At 48.3% G+C, this 19,722-nt stretch overlaps 1 protein-coding gene across 23 annotated transcripts in view; it reads right to left on the reverse strand.

Annotated features, from left to right (window-relative positions):
• The window catches only part of MAPK8IP3 (mitogen-activated protein kinase 8 interacting protein 3), an 83,179-nt gene extending 63,457 nt beyond the window's left edge, over positions 1-19,722 (reverse strand). For all 23 annotated transcript variants that reach the window (XM_068420377.1, XM_068420371.1, XM_068420376.1 and 20 more), the window contains exon 1: positions 19,339-19,722. In XM_068420377.1, coding sequence (XP_068276478.1) covers positions 19,339-19,656 — 318 coding nt within the window. In that variant the 5' untranslated portion in view covers positions 19,657-19,722. The remainder of the gene's footprint in view (positions 1-19,338) is intronic.

The following is a 19,722-nucleotide window of genomic DNA, read 5'->3' on the forward strand; positions in this document are numbered from 1 at the left end:
AACAGATTAAGAGTGGGCCAAAAAAAAAACCAACCCCCTAACGCAAACAGCAGAGCCCTATAGTCTTCTTAAAGACATCTTAAAATAACGGAGATGATACACTATTTACAAAGAACTTCGCCACAAATTAAAATGCCCAGTGGACTAAGTTTAAAAACTGAAATGCAAATTTGCTGACTGCATTCTTTCACTTCAGTGCTGCCAAGAGGCAAAAACAAATATGGTGCTGGCAAAGAATCACGAGCTTAACTTGCTGCCAGGAGCTGCCCTTGATTTCCAGGGGTTTCTCACTTGCAGAGCCAGGTGCCCCAACCGATCTTCTCTGACGGTTTCACTGCACAGGGCTCAGTTCAGACCCACACCCCAGTGATTTCACAACTCCCAGCTCCATCTTTATGGAGATGCAATAAAGACGTTTAGAAAACAGAAATAGAACAACCAGATAATTCCACTGATGGTTAAGAAAATACTCTTTTTTTTAATCCCACTATGACAAAGCAGACGGGTGCACTGGGAGAAGAAACAGCCCACACGCCCAGTAGTTCTCAATAGCGAGGCTGACCACAGCGTTAACATTTTTACTATTTTTTATCATTTTTATCCTTTTTTCCAGAGCCCCTACACTTGCTTTCAAAGAATAATTTCTGAATATGAACAGTTACAGTTAAACGGGTAATTGCCTCAGTGAACTAAGAAAACTGGAGTATGAAGGTGCTATACATCAAATTAGTCCCATGGATTTTTTTCTGCTAGGCTCTGTCCCCAGATTTCAGGGAGGATCACTGGTCTGTAATAACCTGGGATTGTGACAAACAACAACAGCTCACACACGAGTCTTTACAGGGAAAATATCTAGCACAAAATCGTCTTAAGGCGAAAGACTGAGTATTGCTCTGAAAAGCAGTGGTACAGCGCAGATCACTCGGCTTCCTGCTTTACTGCCTTTTGCAAAGGAAGAAAAGGACTAAAAATAGTAGCATATAATCAGAAATCATCACATCACATCAGCGATAAATCAAGCAGAGAGCCAGAGATGCGCATATATGCGGAAATCTCATTCCGTGGCCTTAATCTGTGGTGGCTGGTGGTGTGTGCAATGGTACGGCCTGTCCCCTCGTCCCCGTGCTGGCAGGGCTGGAGGGGCAAACGCAGCCTGCGTGAAGAAGGGAGGAACACAAACCCGGCAGGGACATCCCCTAGGAACCAGAGGTCTGTTGGGGAAGCGGGGAAGGGCTCGCGCTGCGCACGGCTTCCCAGGGGACGTCACCTCACCTGCAGGGAGCCCACAGACCAGGGAGGCAACGGTGTCATTCCAGAGCTTGGCCTGAAGTTCAAACCGTATTCACAGGACAATTTGTGATACACATCAGCCTTGGGACCAGGAGGTGTTTCATATTAGGAATGCATGATTATATTTTATATATATATAAATAATTCTATATTAGATACTTAAGATACATAACACTGATTCACATGAAGATGCTTACACATAAATATGCATCTAAGATGGAAAAATAAATATCAGCCTTCCTTGGCTGAGGTCTCCGACCTCAACTAAAGCTGACAGAGAACAAGGCCGTTTATTAGTAGAATGGCCAAAACATCATAAAAGAGAACAACCCCTTCCTCCTCCTTCCCATTTTTTCTGACACATTATAACACCATTTTAACTGGATTTTCAACTTAGTTTTTGGAACTTGCTAGTCCAGGAGGACACGCAGTACACAGCTTCATGATGGAAAAATGCTCTGAGCTACGCCCCGTGTCTGAATCTTCGCTGTCCTCTTCAAAGGCAAATGCACTCCTGAAGGAACATGGCCGTCTCCATGAAAGCATACAACCTTCTGGTGAAATACCATCTCCTTTACATCTGCAGAGCATGGAGATAAAGATTTTTGTTCCTGTTGCTGACTTCAATTAATCAAAAAGACATCTTTTATCTGCTAGATACTCTGTAGCCATAGATTGGCCTTTGAATGCCTTCTGTGAAATAAATGTGGTTTTTGTTGATTTATGCAAAGATTACCATCTCCTATAACCCTGTGCCGAGGGATCAGAGTCTTTTGTCAAAGGAAGATCACTTTTCTCTTAAGATGCTCGCTGTGAAGTAGGCCTGGTCCTACAGCACAGCCAGGAGAGGCAGAGGGGACCCTCCCACACCCTTGACCCTGCTCCAGCTCTGCCCGAGACACAGAGTTCGCCCGTCCAGACACTCACATCTCCTGGTGGGACTGATGACATGCTTGCTTGGGACAGAAGATGTGGTGAAGGAAAGAGGTGCACAAAGAAGGGATGGGCTGCTAGCAAAGTTCTTCTCAAAACTGCCTTGAGAACAGCCTTGTCCCCTATTTCCACCGGCAAGCACAGCCAACAAAAGAAAGGAGGTGTGACTGTAAAGTCTTGCAGATGACACAAGACCAGGAGGTGCCACCGGCACTAAAAAGAACCAAATTATCACAGGAGAAGAACTGGATGATGCCGAAGACCAGAGCAACACTGGGACTGAACGGCACACAAGTGCAAGGGCACGCACATAGGGACAGCCATTTCCACCGTGATGAGGAGGGTCGAGAGGAAGGAGCTGATGACAGAACGATTATTTATCAGGCCCCATGGTGACATGCTCTGGGTCAGACGCAACTGCAGCATGAGGAGGGCAGAGAGGAGATGGACGTGCTGCTGCCTCCTGCCACTGCATGTCACACAGACTGCACTGGACCGTGCTAACGAAGGTGACAGCCCTCAGGTAAATCTCACTACTAGGACTTTGAAAAAGGCAACGTGACACTGGGACACTCCCGGGAGAGCATTCACACCACCATGCGGAGCACCAGTAAGACGTACCTGGAAAACCACCCATTATTGCTCCCACCTCTCAGGGAGGATCAACCCAAGCACCAGATGTGGCGACGTGTTACTCAAGGAAGAGGGGGATGAGGAAACCTGAAATACAAGACTAGGTTTGCCAGGTGACACACAGGCACCTCCATGTTAGCAGGACACACGGCACGGGCCAGCTCGGCCGCCTTCTTTGGGAAGGGAGCAGAGAGCTCGGCTCCAACACCTAGAAAACAGAGACCAAGACCGGACAGGACCAGTTTCCATTAACACAGCAAAGACAAAAATACTTGATAGAGCAAAAACTTACTAATAGTAAAGGACAGTGCTGGCACAAGAACAAACCACTATAACTAGGCCATGAATAAAAAAAAAAACCCTCCACTGCAATTCAGAAGAAGGTAAGAGTAGAGGCAGGAGATTTAACTCATGGTTTTAAGATAAAGCTTGATATATTTATGAAACAGATTATATAACTCCATTGCCTGCAATACCAAGGGACTGGACATGCTGACTCAGGAAGTCCCTGCCAGTGTTATTGTCCTGAGTTTTTAACTAAGAGCGGGTGTCTCTAAGAATGTCAGAGGCAAAACAGTTACAGGTTTGGTGCAAAAATTACCATGCGGTGAGAAGTCCACAGGGATCAAGTCTGGAGTAACTCAACTTAAACCAAGACAGTCCCCAGCGCTGTAACTATACATACTATAGCTACATACATATTTAATACTAATATTACCTTGCGTGTGTGTGTGTATAAACATATAGTAATAGATATTCAGTATTAAAACAACAGGTTGAGTGGATGCTGGACACCCATCACGTCGTGACATGCACAGACCTCCTGCTTCACACCCTGCTTCCACAACAGGCTGTACTAGGAAAGGTAGACACTGGGACAGAGCCATTCTCAGCAAAATTACATGGGAAATACCAGTTTAAGACAACTTTCCTTATTTCAAGAGTGTAGCTGGTGATTTTCTCCTAAATCATACTGTCATACCACAAGCGCAGCAAGTGGAAAGCATCCAACAACCGCTATCCAAACTCTTGCCTCCCTGTTTTTTCTTCCTTTCTAAATTTTTTCATGCGTGACATTGCATTATTGAAGTCAGAGTTTTCTGCTTCCTGCACAGCTTAGCAGGAGCCTCCATTCAGGGAGATAAAAGATACCGATGCACTGCTTTTAAACGTGGAACAGAAAGAGAGCATGAATAACAATGGATACTGGTAACACTGGGTAATGAAAGGAATATTAATGGAACAAACCCAACCTAGTAATGTACACTTTTCTTCCTTTGTGAAGACTAAAATGTATTTGTATGTATTTTTGTATCTGGAATTCTGGTGCAAATTATGTGATGATTTTGATCCAACTCAGGCTACACACCACAAAAGCCACCCAGCTGTAGGAATGGAAAGTAAAGCAACCAGGGAGGTGAGATCAAGGTGGGGCTGGTAAAACGTAGGCAGTGTTTCGAATAACTGGAATTACAAAGATGCTGCAATTGCACTTAATGCTGCTACAAAAGGTGGCTGTGATGAAAAGCTGTGTTAAACCACGTAACTATCCTGAGAGGTGCTTAAATCATTATTTTACAGATCTTAAAAAACTGTAACAAAGTGAGTAGAAGATTTGTCAAAGACCACCGTGCAAGTGAGCAGCAGAGCAGCCACCGAGACTCCTGTAGCAGGGGTAGCAGGCTGGTGGGAACAGCAAGGTCCGCTGCCTGCACGCCCATGGCAGGGCCCCAGAACAGGGGTACAGCCCCCGCTGAAGCCACAGCCACCAAGGAAGGGATCAAGCTGACAGCCAGCACCAGATGGACAACCTCAGCTCCACGGCTGGGACCAGCGTGGCAGTCGATGGAGCACGTGACGTCCCTGAAGCTGAACACATGGCATGTGTTCTGCTGGAGCAGGGCCTCCAGAGGGAGGACAACCAGTGAAACCAGTGACCCCGTGCAGCCCCGGCAGGCGCCCGCAGCCGGGCCACCACATGCTCCATCCCTCCTTGCAGAGCCGGAGGTGTCACAGGACTCCGAGGAGGCACCGTGCTGGGAAGCCCCTTTGAAGCAGACTTCTCCAGTTATACTAGTAAGTAGATATTTCTAGAGGCAGAAGGCACCTAGTACAAGGTATATACAAATCAATGGATAAAAATAACATTGTAGTTTAAATTCAATGTGCTTTTAAACATAAATGCTCAAAGATTGAATGTGAAAGTACAGTAATATCTGTTGAACACTACTATGTTCAAAACACAAACAGAAAAGTATTATGTCTCCAACAAAGTCCTTCATCATTTTCTAATAAAATGAAAATGCAGTAAGAAGTATGACTAATAGAATTTCTTAAGCATATGTGTGCAAATACTGTATCTCCTTATTTTATATACAGAGCCAAATTGCATCGAACCAATGAGAAACAACTTGTCTTTAAAAGACTACAGAAAAGCACAAAGTGATAAACAAAATAAAATAGATCGTTTAGAGTGGGAAATCTCTATTTAAATAATTAAAAACAGTTACTGGAGCTTATTTTCAGTCCCTCTGATGTACTAAGGATAAAAACGATACCAAACCTGATCTAGTACTCCCAACACACCTTAAAAACAAAGCTTTGTGCGTGCAAAGCTACCAAGCCACACACTCCTCATGCAGCTGTAATGCTGGAGAAGACAAATTCCTTGTGCAAGAGCCTATTAAGCGTTACACAGAAGTGAAGAGGCCACCTGCCGCCATCACCCTTCTGTATTTCTCTCAATACTTTTTTTCATCCTTATCCCATGAACCCCTCTTTCGTCCTAAACAACAGGATATTTCTAGCAGATGTGTGTCACACGGTATGATAAGGCTGCCCAGGGCAGTGGTGGAGTCCCCATCCCTGGAGGGATTTAAAAGCCGTGTAGATGTGGTGCTGAGGGACATGGGTTAGTGGTGGCCTTGGCAGTGCTGGGTTAATGGTTGGACTCGATGATCTTCAAGGTCCTTTCCAACCAAGACGATTCTATAACACACCTTCATGATCTAAAAGCAAAAAATAAATCATAGAACCATAGAATGTTAGGGGTTGGAAGGGACCTCTGGAAATTGAGTCCAACCCCCCTGCCAGAGCAGGACCAATCTAGGGCAGGTCACACAGGAACGCATCCAGATGGGTCTTGAAAGTCTCCAGAGAAGGAGACTCCACAACCTCTCTGTGCCAGTGCTCTGTAACCCTTACGGTAAAGAAGTTCTTCCTCATGTTGAGGTTGAACTTCCTGTGTTCTAGCTTGCATCCGTTGCCCCTTGTCCTATCGCAGGGCACAACTGAAAAGAGGTTGCCCCTTTCCTCTTGACAACCAGCCCTCATCTATTTATACCCATTAATCAGATCCCCTCTCAGTCTTCTCTTCTCCAGACCAAAAAGCCCCAGGTCTCTCAACCTTTCCTCATAAGGCAGGTGTTCCAGTCCCTTCATCATCCTCGTAGCCCTCCGTTGGACTCTCTCCAGTAGATCTCTGTCCCTCTTGAACTGGGGAGCCCAGAACTGAACGCAATACTCCAGGTGAGGTCTCACCAGAGTAGAGTAGAGGGGGAGGAGGACCTCCCTCGATCTGCTGGACACACTCTTCTTAATGCACCCCAGGACACCATTGGCCTTCTTTGCCACGAGGGCACATTGCTGTCCCATGTATTGGTAGCTGCTCAGATCTTCATGGGAAGCAATCCTGAGGTGTCTCAAAGCTGTACAGGACTTTCACGAATCTAGCAATGCTTTTCTGAAATACTCAGCAGACGTAGTATCCATGTCTGCTACAATGTCTTGCACAACAGAACATTTCCACACCAGGCGCTGGGGGTCAGAATTTAACCCTCCCATTGGAGGTGGGGCTACTTTCTTTTCTAGTGGAGCTTCAGATGAGCTTTGTAACTAGATTTTGGAGGGTCAAATTCAGACCATGCAGAGAAAGACATCAGAAATACTCCATTATACCCAATATAAATCAGTGGATATTTCACAAACAGAAAAAAAAAAAATCCATTCCATGGGCTTCTGGGGAGAATATTGAAACTGAGCAACAATAAATGTAGTGAAATGGGAAGGCAGACCCAGACAGAGGCAGTCAATTAATGCCATCATCACCATGAAATACAAAACTCATTAAGATGCATTAAGAAAAACACTACTTAATGTATCAGTTACTTGAAAATCTCTTAGCTCTGAAACCACTCACTCTGATTTTAGCTCTGATACTCTCAAACACAATCTATACAGTTTCCTTAAGTAATGCTGGAGGAGAACATGTGCACCAAATTAAACACTGAGAGCACCAAATTCCTCTTAATTTTACCACCACGGGCATCTCTACAACAAATACCACCAACTCTGCTGATCCACTCTTCAACCTAGGGAGGTTTCTCCTGAAAACAGACACTTGCCTTCTCAGTTGACCCTCTAAAGTAAAGAGAGACCCGGAACTCAGTATTCGAGATGTGCCACGAGAGCAACCAGCCATTTTCACCATCTTCTAGTCCTGCGCACGCAGACACGTGCATCTGCAAACACCACACACCTCTTCACAGAATCACAGAATCAGCCAGGTTGGAAGAGCCCTCTGGGATCATCGAGTCCAACCATTGCCCTGACACCACCATGGCAACTAGACCAGGGCACTAAGTGCCATGTCCAATCTGTTCTTAAACACCTCCAGTGACGGTGACTCCACCACCTCCCTGGGCAGCCCCTTCCAATGGCTAATGACCCCTTCTGAGAAGAAATGCTTCCTGATGTCCAACCTGACCCTCCCCTGGCCAAGCTTGAGGCTGTGTCCTCTTGTCCTATCGCTGGTTGCCTGGGAGAAGAGGCCGACTCCCACTGTGCTACAACCTCCCTTCAGGTAGTTGTAGACTGCAATAAGGTCACCTCTGAGCCTCCTCTTCTCCAGGCTAAACACCCCCAGCTCCCTCAGCCGTTCCTCGTAGGTCAGACCCTCCAGACCCTTCACCACCTTGGTCGCCCTCCTCTGCACTCGCTCCAACACCTCAACATCTCTCTTGAAGTGCGGGGCCCAGAACTGGACACAGCATTCAAGGTGCGGCCTCACCAGTGCCGAGTACAGAGGGACTTGCTCCCCATCTCTGCTGTGACACGCTGAATTTAGATTGCTCATGCGTTAAACACATGTCCTAGTGTCCCACTTTCTGCAAGACAACGTATTTTACAATGATTAACAGCTAAATAAAAAAGAGAATTCTGGTTTAGCTCAACCAAAACATGTATTTGGATTATTTTCCAAAGCTGTCATTGGTTGGTGAAAGAAAACTGTAAAATATCCTGGAACGACAGCTCTCTCCACAGTGGGAAGGGGAAGGTACTTCTCCATAACTGAGTTCTAAACGCGTTGTACATCACGTTGTATACTTCTTCCGAATGTGCTGTTCACAAATGTGTTGCAAACGAGCCCTTTCAGTCCTTTTTCAAGCACAGAACCACAGAACCAAAAATTTCAGACAGACTCTGAAAAAGAGGGCAAAAAGCTAACATACCTCTAGAACATACACCTTGAAAATAGTCATTAACAGATTAGTTAATTTCCCTGATTTAAATTAGGATTTACAATTACTATGTACAATTACCCTTCGGAAGAAACTCAGCATGTGTCCAACAGGAAAACCTTCCCACACGCCCTGCAGACGGAAGGGCAGGCAGCCTGTTCTGATGCTGCTACGCTGCTTCCCCTCTCCAGGGGGATGAGCAGGTCTGCTCGAGTCCTGAGAGGCAACCAGCATTCATGCCACAAAACAGAGTGCCCGAGGCTGGGATGGCCAACCCCCACGTAGAATGGGAAAGAAAAATAAGAGCCTGAAACTGTTTTGGTCAGACCCAGCTGAGCATCACATCCTGCCTTGAGCAGGTCCCTTCGAATCAGGGCACTAGGAGAGAAGGCAGACACCAGCAGCTGTCCACGACCAGGAGAGACAACGTCACCAGCCAGCTCAGGAGCAAAAGGCCCAACCAATGCTTCCCGTTGATACCTGAACTAAAGCAACCTGTCCTGGAAAGCAAGACGCAGCTCCAAGGATATCATTCTGGACACGCTGCAGCCCAACAGACTGCAAAGTGAACTGCAGACAAACAGAAAACCACACCCAATGCATCGACTTGTACCAGCACTAGTGTGGCCAGCAGGACTAGGGCAGGGATAGTCCCGCTGCACTCAGCACTGGTGAGGCCGCACCTCGAATCCTGGGTGCAGTTCTGGGCCCCTCACTACCTTGAGGTGCTGGAGCGAGTCCAGAGAAGGGCAACGAAGCTGGTGAAGGGTCTGGAGCACAAGTGTGATGAGGAGCGGCTGAGGAACCTGGGGGTGTTTAGTCTGGAGAAAAAGGAGGCTGAGGGAAGACCTTCTCGCTCTCTACAACTGCCTGAAAGGAGGGTGTAGTGAGGTGGGGGTCAGTCTTTTCTCCCAGGTAACAAGTGACAGGACGAGAGGAGACAGCCTCAAGTTGCACCAGGGGAGGTTTAGATTGGAGATCAGGGACAATTTCTTCCCCAAAAGGGTTGTCAAGCGTTGGAACAGGCTGCCCAGGGCAGTGGTGGAGTCCCCATCCCTGGAGGGATTTAAAAGCCGTGTAGATGTGGTGCTGAGGGACGTGGGTTAGTGGTGGGCTTGGCAGTGCTGGGTTAACGGTTGGACTCGACGATCTTAAAGGTCCTTTCCAACCAAAACGATTCCGTGATTCTATGATTCCACAATTTTGAAGGCTGACCACCTCCTTGCAGAAAAGAAGGGATTTTCCACCACAAAATACAGAAGAATTGCACTTTTTGTCACGGCCCATGTGTGGCATCCCTGGCCATGTAGATTAGCCGTCAATCTTCCCAACATCAATGTGCAACCTCAGACTGATGGTCTATCTATTTGAAAGACCAGACTAGAACTGCAGTCCCTGTTGATCGAGAAGCAGACAGATGAAATGGCAGCCCTGCACAGATCTGCTGGTCCTCACACAGTGGTCAGCAAGGGCTGGACACAGTCAGCGTGAGACGGGCTGAGCCTACAAGGCTCGCAGGCACAACGTGATGTAAGTATTTGAGTACCATGGTGCAGTCTCCTGGAAATGCTGAGCAGGTTCCCGTGGGGGAAGGCAGGAGAGGGTCCAGTTGGCTGCTCAGACATCACTCCACCACCACCTGAAGTCAATGCAGAGCAGCCAGCGCCTGGCCAGCACTCCCCATGTGAGCTCCAAGACTGTGCAGAGGTAAGAACAGGAACGGAGCAGCTCCTCTTATCTGGGACACCCCACGCTTCCTCCTCAGCGGCGTGAAAGGACCTAGCCTGCTACGAAGTGTTGGAGGCACGACGACCGATGATGATGGAGATGTGCGCCATCTTCCTCCTCCTTAGTGCGCAAGAGGAAGAACAAAGGTGCCAGGGTGCCTCTGCTAGATGAAGATTGCATCATTCTCAGAAAAGTGAAGACTGGCTAGGGATTTTTCTTGATACTTCAGTCATCACAGTTATTTAAATTCATTTGCAAAGTCCAAATCTTCCCAGACTGTCTTGGCTTTTCTCTTACAATTCTACCTCCTGAAATCCCAATGCTAAGTTCTGCCTTCATATACCTAGCATGTCCCAACACCAGCCTTGAAAAGTCTACCTGCAGAGCCATGAACAGAGAGTGACCATGAAGCAGCCTGCTTCATTTCATCGAGAGAAATAAAAAAAAGCTTCTCATCAAGGGGAAACCTGGCCACAACCCCTGATCACCAGCAGCAGCTAACATCCAGAATATTATCTTGGATTGCTCTTTAAATATAGTAACAGCTCATAGTGCTCGCTCAGATTAATTTTACATTAAAGGTAATTTTTAATAACACACACTGATATTTATGACATTAGTCAGTGCCATACGTTTGAGTGACATAAAGAGGATTTGTAGGAAGGATCTGTGTTTGGATATATTTTTTTTTTCTCCAAGACTAGTGAGAATAAAGCAAGGTGACCGGATGGCAAGGACTGATGGGCGTTATGTTTGGAAAGCCTGATGCCTCATAAAGAAGTGATTTAGAAATACGTATCATATGGTCAGATTCTATTGCCTGTCACAAATTGATTTTGTTAGCTTTCTTTAAATTAATAAAACTTGTAAACTGAAGAGTCTCCAAATTCATTTCATCTAATCAGTGTAGACTTCACACCATTTATTAGAAAAATTCAGAGTAACTAATCAAGCGTTTTTAGCAAGTGGCTTCCCAGCAACTGTTTGTCCTATAACACCTCTAATACGCTAAAAAAATCTATAACTTTTCCATTAAAAAAAAGTATTCAGCACACAAACTTTTTATGGGGAGAAGATCGAAAAAGTAGAGGGAAGGACAAGCTGCTTCTGCATTTCTCAGAGCATTTTTTGCTCTGCCTAACCCCAAAGCATTACATCCTGCATTTCAGCTCTGAGTCTGCATTTGGTACCCTCCATCAGACCAGCCTGGCTTTCCACCAGCAGAAGGACACATCTCTCTCCTGCATCTCACAACCAGCGCTGACCAGTTCACCACCAAGACAGATCCCGCAGGAGACGAGGTCCTGGGAACAGCCCGGCACATCCTGCACCCTTCAGGACGCCGCAGTGCTGCCAGCCTGGGCTCCATCTGCGCCGTGGCCCCGGCTCCGCACCACCACGTGCCGGCTCACCTGACTCCTAACGGAGCCACGCACAAGGAGGAAGCAAGCAGAAAGAGGGCAGACTGCCACAACACTAAAACCGTATTGCTAAGAGGGAAGAGAGTGGCTGCTGCTCTCAAACCTCTGCAGCCAGTCTCCTCCCTGGTGTCATGGCGGCAGGGGCAGGGGCAGGACAGGAACCACTCCAGCACCGCAGCAAACCCTCCTGCTGCTGCAGAGGCAGCTCTCGACCCTCACATCTGAGTAGAGAAAAGGCACCATTTAATTCTTTCCCAGCAAATCCCCCTACATCACCTCCAGGGGAAGTAAAGAATTATTTCTATCACTGTTATTTGCATTAACATCGATCCTAGTCCTGCATCAGGAGAGAAACAAGGGGATGGTAAATCTTTGCCTTACAATCCTACTTAGTTTTATTGCTACGATTTTCTGCAAGCAAAGGCATGCTCATCATCTACAGATCACCATCGCTCACACAGCAGACGTGCTGATCATAGGCCAAAGCAGCGGTGAGGCTGTCACCACTGGTAAGGATGGCCAGTAAGTTTATTTTACCATTTAACAGGGAAAGGAGAAAATTAGGATCGTTGTAACTAATGCTGCCTACTTCGATATGGATTTGAAACACAGGGGTCTTCAAAAACGTTTTCTGTCGTTGCTTACTTTCTAAATACATGGAGTTAAATATCTTCAGTTGTTGAGTTTTAATCATAATCTGCAATATTGTGATCAATTTGAATTATGCTCAAGTGATACCACTGACAAAGGACAGAGGAGAAAAATAAGAAAAGATGATTAATATCCCAATGATTTAAGGTTTGTCTCACCCAGAAGACATGGAATCGCTTTACAGGCGCTCACACTTGTGTTGCTTTTTTTTACTCCTGAACGATTAAATGGGTACATTTTGGAACCTTACAATGAGTAACGACGAAAGTATCATGAATATGAAATCTAACATTTGCATGTAGAAAAAAAATCATCACAAATCTCACAGTACTTTTCACGAAAATGAAGAATCTGGTTTCTCTGGGATCAACAGCTTTTGTAAATCAAGACACCTGCAAAAGAGGACTCCAGGTAAATGGGAAGAACCCTCTAATGATGACACAGGTTCTGCTGCTCACTCGGTTGGTGAAATCGGACAGTGCCCGCAGTCTCCAGGAACACACGAAGAGGGGCCTGCAGAATACAGAGAGAGCCCTTGCACACAGACGGCCGGGCAGTAAGTCCACGTTTCATGCTTGCCAGTCACTTCCGACTGCGTACAGCGGGAAGGATGCACGTGACAAGCAAAGCCTTTCTTCAGCTGGTATCTGCTATTCCCAAATGCTTTGCTCCTTCCATGCTATGAGGTCACCATCAAGCTGCAGAAACTCCCATTAATCAGCTATTTGTGAGGTCAGGTTTCAGGGTGGGGAAACAGCAAGTGCCTTCCCAGGCTGTGATTCATTTCACAGCGAAAGACAATGCCAGGCAGAATGGGAAAAAGTGCTACAGCGGAGAACACCGGGGGCTGGAGCACAGAGCAGCACTTTTATCACCTTCCTCACCTTCTTCTGAAAGGGAATTAGTGTACGAGGGAGGGACAATATTTAAAATATCCCTTAACAAATGGGTCAGGGGGATTTTCAAAAGCCTTTCTGTTGTTTGAGATGCAGACAAGAGCTAGTGAACTTGCAATATTGCCACCCAGCTGGAGAGCTCTTTAAGTACCTCCAGCCACACAGAAACCTGCGGCGACTACAGCCCGTGCCTCTCCCAAAGGACCAGCTCTTCCCAAAGCGCTGCCTGATGGTTTTCAAACAAAACATCGGAGGCATCTCCAACCATTACATAAAAATAAAATACTGGGAAGTGAACGTGCTTACCATGCAAAATAACGACGCAAAGAGCAAGCCATAAAGAGGAAGCGATGGCCACGGCAGCTTGCCATCAGAAGATGGAGATCACAAAGATGTTGCTCTTTTTTCTCAAGTGGGAAAGGATGACACCAAGGTGTCTCTTGAACACGAGTCCCACAGTGGCAAAGCCAGCAAAGGGCTTTTACAGTTCACATCCTTTTTGGGCTTGCACCCCAGGCACCAGTATATGCTGGGGCCAGCCACCTGGAAAGCAGCTTGGCAGAAAACTGAGGGTCCTGGTGGACACCAAGTTGAACAGGAGCCAGCAACGTGTCCTTGTGGCAAAGAAGTTGAATGGTGTCCTCAGCTACTGCCAGCAGATCGAGGAGGTGATCCTTCCCCTTTATTCAGCACTGGTGAGGCCACCCCTGGACTGCTGTGTCCAGTGCTTGGCTCTCCAGTACAAGAGAGACAGGGACATACTGGAGAGAGTCCAGTGAAGGGCCACAAGGATGACAAAGGGGCTGGAGCACCTGGAGAAGAAAAGGCTCAGGGTATCTCATCAATGTATATAAATACCTCAAGGGAAGGTGCAGAGAGGACGGAGCCAGGCTCTTTCTGGTGGTGCCCCGTGACAGGACCAGAGGCAATGGGCACAAACTGGAACACAGGAGGTTCCCTCTGAACATCAGGAAACCCTTTTGCACGTTGAGGGTGACTGAGCACTGGCACAGGTTGCCCAGAGAGGTGGCGGAGTCTCCACCCTTGGAGATATTCAAATGCTGCTTAGACACAGTCCTGGGCAACCTGCTCTGGGCGACTCTGCTTGAGCAGGGTGGTTGGACCAGGCGACCTCCAGAGATCCCTTCCAACCTCAACCCATTTGTGATTCTGTGAAAGTACCCAGAGCACAGATACACCCATGGGGAAGCCCAGAAGATGACAACTCAAAAGACAGCCCACTGGGAACATCACACACAGCGGCACACACTGCTTTAAGGGGTCCCTGTGCTGCCAAAGCTCACGTCACACCACAGAGCAGCTCGGAGCAGCACTGCCCACCTCTCAGTCAGGTCCAACAGCAAGACAACAAGTCTTTGAGAACCACAGCCTGGAAGGCTCTGCCGCACGGTCACACGCCAGCTCCTTGCTCCCAGAGCCGAGCAAAGACCCAGCCACGCTGACGCAGGCAGCGTCACCTGCCCTCCAACGCCTGCAGCCTGGAAACACACCTACCACCACAGGCAGGAGAGTCGCCATTTACAAACAACAGCCATGTCTACTGAGACAGAGGTTTCCTTAGCCACTTTCCGACGGAGGTTGCTTTCAGGTGCTGGACTGTGTAACGCAGAACCCAAGCTACAAAAGCCCTTCAGAGGGGGTCAGACGTCCCAACCAGCACCAGGTACTTATCTCTACACCATTCCTGTACACATGTTAAATGAGCATCCGTTTGAAAAATTCTCATGAACATTAAGTGATGTTGCAAACCAATCGACCAAGATCTTACTTTGCTATTAATGCACTTTCGTTCCTTCAGACAGCCACCACCATTCCCCTTGTGATGTCTGAAATTTCACTGAAAGCAGTTTTCACGCAACAAGAGGTCAGAAGGCCACCTCCACGCCTGGTACAGGTCCACTTGCTTGTCTGCCCTCCAAGAAGCAATGCTAACATAAGCCAGCCGGCCCCGTGCTCCTGTGCTTCCCATCTGCGAAAGCTTTTACATGCATTCACACGTGCACGCTAATCCTGGAATTAGTGCTCAAACGTGACCAACTATGTCTGCAGAAACCAGCCTTTAGGGCACACGGTGGTGGTTTTCTTCAAGGGAAGAAGAATCCAGAACATAAGGAAAGCAGCTTAGATAAAACAAAATGTCTCATTAAGAGTAGACCCAATAAAGGCTGTTTTCCCCGGGGATTTCTGCTCCTAGCTCCCCTAGCCCTTTCCCCATCCCAACTCTACCCCCGGGTGTCTTCTGAGCAGACACCGGGAAGAGACAGCGTTTGCATGGGCTAACGAGAGCTGGACCCACCTGCCCCAGACCCACATGCCAACTGTCCTGCTGCCTGCTACTGACCTGCATGCTGGCAAGATCTGCCTGTCTCTCCTCCAGCCAGGACCTTCACTTGGCCTTTCTCTCTTTTCCTTTTCATAAAAAAGAAAAAAAATTACAACTAGCCCCTTTTTTTTACAAATATGGCTGAAAGCAGTCACCAGCTTCCGAAGTTATGGGGGGCGGCTGCCTAATGCAGCGATCATATAAGCTTCATTTCCTTCAGAAATCAACCCAAAAACAATACTTAACCACTAAAAATAAATGAATACCACGTGTTAGTACACACCACCACAAATACCAGGGCCACAAAGGTGGTAAGTGGACCTGGAGCATCTTTCCTAGGAGGAGAGGCTGAGGGAGCTGGGGCTCTTCAGCCCAGGGAAGAGATGGCTCAGGGAGATCTCACCAGTGTGGGTAAGGAGCTGGGAGGGAGCAAGGACGAGGGAGCCAGACTCTTCTCTGGACAAGAGGCGATGGGCGCAAGTTAAACCACATGGAATTGCAGCTGAACACAAGGCAGCACTTTTTTATGGTGAGGGCGGTCAAACACCAGGACAGGTTGTCACAGAATCAATCAGGTTGGAAGAGTCCAACCATTGCCCTGACACCACCATGGCAACTAGACCATGGCACTGTGCCATGTCCAGGCTTTTCTTAAACACCTCCAGAGATGGTGACTCCACCACCTCCCTGGGCAGCCCCTTCCAATGGCTAATGACCCTTGCTGAGAAGAAATGCTTCCTAATGTCCAACCTGACCCTCCCCTGGCCAAGCTTGAGGCTGTGTCCTCTTGTCCAGAGAGGCTGTAGAGTCTCCGTCTGTGGAGATGCCCAAACTCTGGCTGGCTGCAGTCCTGGACAGCCCGCTCCGGCTGACCCTGCGCGAGCAGGGGGGGTTGGACTAGATGATCTCGGGTCACCGCCAAACTAGACAACGCTGCAATTCCAAGAAACACCCTACCATGCAAGCGATAATGACCACACATAATACGAAACAGATGGAAGAAAACAAAAGCACCAAAAACCTGGTGCAATCCCACATCTTCAGTAGCTCGGAAAACGGAAACACCGTGTACTAAGCCCCGTAACCACAGAGACCAACAGCACCGCCCCATCGAAGGAACTTCTATTTTCAATCTACTTGCCTAGGTGCTTCTGCTGTCCTGTTTTAGGATGAGTGGAAAACATGGAGTCACTCTGCAGCCCAAGTGTTTAGAAAATAAAGCAATAATTTGCTTTTGGCAAAGACTATTTTAATAGATAATATATAGAACCATCTGAGAGAAAGAGACAGAAGAGTGTTGAGAACGAAAACTTTCCTTTACAGCATCTAGCCAAAGGGAAATGGAAGTTGTTAGAACAGCTCTGATTTAATGAAACATAGTCTGTTTGTGTACAATTTCTGCATAAAAACGAAACAGCAAGATTTGATGGTTCTGCAGCAGTAGTAACAATACAACACAACGCACATTTTTATGCCAGAGAATAATGCCCACTTGTGGTTTTGGTTACTTTGAAATTAATAAACTAATATAAAGTAAATATAACTCAGGGTCTTTTGACACGATATTGCAAGAGAAGAACAGATCCGTTTTTCATCTTCAACTCCCAACCTCTCAGTGTCACTTTAATTGTTGTAATTAGCACTCATGCGCCGAGAGGAATCAAGACCGGGGTCAAATCCTGTTCCCAGAGGAGGATCCTCCCATTTAAAAGTGAAGATCTCACCCTAAGGCTTGAGGCGCAGCACGGGGGGCTGAACGCTGCTCGAGAAGTGGGACGGACCTTCCCTGGTTACTGTGGGCACTGCTACGGAACAGCAATCCACATCCTGGGGGGAAAATCATTCTTCTGGGGTTTGATTGTTTACAATTATCCACTGAACAGCAGAATCCTCTGTAATATATAGATTTTCCACCTCCACAACATGTAATTTACTGCATAGTAAGCAGCATATGGGATAAATAATGTACTTTTTGTTATATGCAGAGGGAAATGACAGCCATATATTCCATATATGATCTTGCAACAGGGATGATGTAGAGGCAAAATACTCACCCTCATAAAAAGCACATTATCTATTCCTCTTTGGTAACAAGTCTCCTTGCAAACACTTTTTTCCCCACTTACACTGAGCTGTGCATAAGGATGACGGAGCAACATCATCACCGGTGCTTCTGAAACCTCAGCAAACAGCATCCTGCTACGGTTCCTGAGTTTCCTTGCAGTGAATGTAACTGTCGTCACTACATTTGCTTCCAGAAAACACATTCTCTATCCAATAAGTCAAGAACAGAAATCCACCCGAGCCCAAAGACACAAGACCATTCCAACCAGCCTGTTCCATTCCCCATTTGTAGTCTCTTCCCCCCCCGCCCCCAAATAGGGCACTTTTGTTTCTCAGAAGCCGCAAAATACTGTCTCCACGCCAATGTTTAACAAGTAAAGTCTCACGTACTCAGAATCATTTTTCAATCCCTACATGCGTTCACAAGAATTTTAAAAGATTATTTATTAGTCCATTAATACATAATTAAAACTCAGGACTAAAACTTTAATTGACTGGCTCTCACTTTCAGTATTAGTAATGGACCACAAGCGTCCTCACCAAGTCAGCATGATTCTCGTGCGTGATTATTAAGCAAAAGAACACATCTGTGAAAATACTGCGGGGTGCTTTACATCGTTCTCCAGTTCTACAACTACCCCTTATCAAATCAGAACTTGACTCCTAGTAAGACTGCTGAATTTTAAATCTTCTGCTCTTTCTTAGTCTAAAAGATGGATAAAACCCCCACTTTTCAAGAAGCTGTGTAGTGAAACAAGGATGACGTGGTGGTGATGGACCACCCTCAACGCTTTATCCCAGTTCACAGACTAACAGCAAACCTCACAGTCCTCACTTACGGCTAAAAAGATGCTCTCGATTTCAGCAGGGGCAGGCACAGACGTAGGAAGAAGACAGAGTGCAAGTCACCTCCCCTCCCTGTGTGGTCTCATCTGTAACCCAAGGATTCCCGTTCCTTTCCATGAGAGGGGTTTGTTCTCCTGATCCACTTCCAAATCCCCCCTGCCAGCCGAGCAGCTCTGACACGGCTCTTGTGGGAGCGAATCCATACGCAACTGCGGATGCTAACTTGGGAAACTATTTTATTAAGGTTCAAGGTGTCGTTTTGGTAAAAGCAAGTTTCAAAAATCAGATGCTGTACTCTATAGGTAACAGTTTGCTCCAACTAAATCCCTCACTGCTGACATTAAAAACGCTGTATGGCTGCATAAAAATTAGCCATTGTAGAAGTATTTTTTCAAACCACGAATCAGCACAAGTGTCCAGTCCGATGTGCTGTGGCCGTTCCAAAGTGAATTATCAAACCCACAGCACTGGAGCTATTTTTGTTTAGTTTTTTTCCCCCTCCTGCTTTTCCAGGGGCGGATCAGCCGCAGCGGCTCCTGCCCGCCCGGGCCCGCGGTGCTGCGGAAGGCGCCGGGCCGGGCCGGGCCGGGCCGTTCACCCCGCGGCCTGCGGCGGGCCAGGGCCGGGGATCCCGCCGGCGGGGGCAGCGGCAGCCCCGCGCCCCCCCACCCCGCACCAGCGGACACGTCTCGCAGGGCCCAGGCCCTGCCCGCCCGCCCGTCCTCCCCTTCTAGAAGGCACCGCCGGCCGCTGCCCCAGGGGCTCCCCCGCCGCCCCAGCCGCCCCAGCCTCCCCGCCCCGGGGCCGCCGTGAAGGCCCGAGGAGGAGGGGAGCCGCCGGCGGCGGCCGATCGAGGCACCGAGGCCTGCGGGTAGGCAGCCCCACCACAGGCCCGTGCGGCCCCCGCGGCCCCCCCCGCCCCGCCCCGCGGGCCCTGTCAGCCGCAGCGGGGCCGCGGCGCGGTGCCCCCGCCCGGCGGGCGGCCAAGATGGTCGCGGGGCGGCGTCGCTCACCTCCTCGGCCTGCTTGCGCAGCGCCTTCTCCCGCTCGTACTGCGTGAGGAGCTGCTCGTTGTCCTCCCGCAGCAGCTCCAGCTCCACCTCGTGCTCCTGGTTGTCGGTGAGCACCGAGTCCAGGTTCTCCAGCACCGTCACCACCAGCGGCATCAGCTCCTTCACCACCTCCTCGTCGTAGCAGTGGATCAGCCGCTCGAACTCGCGGTAGATGCTGTTGGCGAGGCCCGAGACCCGCTCCGACATCACCGACCCCGAGCAGTAATCGTCGCCCGGGTACCCCCCCACGCCGCCATCGTCCAGCTGGATCTCCAGCATCCTGCCGGCCCCGCAGCCACCCGCTCCGTTCCGCTGCCGCCGCCGCTGCCGAGGCCGCCGCCGCCG

The sequence above is a fragment of the Nyctibius grandis genome, chromosome 30, assembly GCF_013368605.1.
Source record: "Nyctibius grandis isolate bNycGra1 chromosome 30, bNycGra1.pri, whole genome shotgun sequence".
Taxonomy (NCBI): domain Eukaryota; kingdom Metazoa; phylum Chordata; class Aves; order Nyctibiiformes; family Nyctibiidae; genus Nyctibius; species Nyctibius grandis.